General features: G+C 24.1%; 1 protein-coding gene across 1 annotated transcript; it reads right to left on the bottom strand.

Moving 5' to 3' along the window:
- Nucleotides 1-616: 616 nt before the first annotated feature.
- Nucleotides 617-1058, bottom strand: LOAG_10768 (hypothetical protein; the record flags this gene model as incomplete). Its single annotated transcript, XM_003146292.1, has 2 exons — nt 617-692; nt 965-1058. Coding segments are annotated over 2 exons (168 nt in total), but the record flags the coding sequence as incomplete, so codon positions are not given.
- Between the last annotated feature and the right edge of the window lie 616 nt (nt 1059-1674).

Below are 1674 nucleotides of genomic sequence, written 5' to 3'. Positions count from 1 at the left end.
GATTTAAATTAACAATCGATTTAGTTAATTTATCAGAGATTCTTAAAATTTTTTTTCTCGAGATTCAAAACATAACAATCTTGAGATTCGCAATTTTATTCAAATTTCATTAAGCTATTATTGCCAATTTTTTCTCATTGCTTTATTTTTAAATCTTAACAAAAATCTGCAATTTTTTGATAAGTTTTATATTAAATCAAAAAGTTTTCTTTAATGTAATTTTTCCAATTTCAGAATATATTACAATTTTTCTTTTTATTTTGTTTGTTCATGAAAATGAGGAAAAAAAGTTTTAAAAAAAGGAGTAAATAAGGAATTTATGAAAGTTTAAAAAGAACTAAAAGCCATTAGAGAAAGTATGCGAGTTTTATTCCATTTCATTCTCAATCTTTTTTTTTTCATTCCTTCATTTCCAGTCTTTTCCATCAAATAGTCGATCAGTTGAGACAATCTGTCATTTGAAAAATTTGTCATTTAAAAATTTTGAAATAATTTATCGTTTAAAACGGTGCGTTTTAAACAACAATCGCAACAATCTCCTTTGAAATTGAAATTTGAAGGAACTAAACCAAATTTAAATTCACAAATATGCAACAAAATTGAAGGAAATGCTTACCTTGTAGTTTGTTGAGCATGATTCATGCCAATACCATGACGCATGAATGATGCAGGATTTCGGTGATAATTGCGACCTAAATATTGCGGTATTTTTTTATCTTTTTCATTGGAAAATTTTGAAAATTTGGAATTTTAAAATTTTGGTTGAAAATTTTTTTCGAAAAATTTTGCGTAAAACAAAACAAATCAGCTGATATTATCATACAATATCATATTAATTGTACGAATAATGACGGTGAATTAATTGAATAATAATGTAAATTATATGATTATATTAAATCTGAAATAAATTACATAAATAAATAGGAAATGGAATGGAACGAAAGAAAGAAAATAAAAAAAGAACCTAAACCGAAACTTGACGTAACACCCTGTAATCCATCACTTCTTACAGATACCAAATCATCATTTTGAGTATGCTGTTGATCTCTATTTTCAACCTAAAATTCCAGTTGAAATTGATTGATTAAACGATATATTACTAATTAAATACTCATTTCATCATCATCATTTCAACCATCAGTACAATTATTTGCAATCATGAATTGATGAAGTTTAGTTTTTTATTCTTTTAGTTTACTACTTTCAAAATCTTTAAATGATAACAAAAAATATTCTTGCATAAAATACAAAATAATTTCATTTGCAAAGCTTATTTCATTTCCAATTTATAATTTTACATTATTTGGTTGTAAATTTATAAATAAGAATAAAAGATTAAGCCTAAGCTTAGCTAAAATTAACTTAGTTTACTTAGGTTGAAGTTTACTTAACTCATTTAGTAGTAAATATATGATCTGAATTCAATAAAGGTTTAATTACGATTAATTCTTCTAGTATTAGTTATACCGAAATCATAGTCTAACTAATCATAATGATGTCTGTCTATTTCACTCGGATATATGTTTGATAATATTATGATATGGTATCAACATATTGCATAAGAAATAAAAAATGTCATGTAATGTCGTGATATCAACATATCATTATAATAATGTGTTTTATAGTATCGTACTATCAATATATCATTATAATAATATGTTTAGCAGTATCATA

The sequence above is a fragment of the Loa loa genome, assembly GCF_000183805.2.
Source record: "Loa loa unplaced genomic scaffold supercont3.392, whole genome shotgun sequence".
NCBI classification, from domain to species: domain Eukaryota; kingdom Metazoa; phylum Nematoda; class Chromadorea; order Rhabditida; family Onchocercidae; genus Loa; species Loa loa.
The sequence above is the reverse complement of the archived record's forward strand: the minus strand, read 5'-3'. Positions and strand labels throughout refer to the sequence as shown.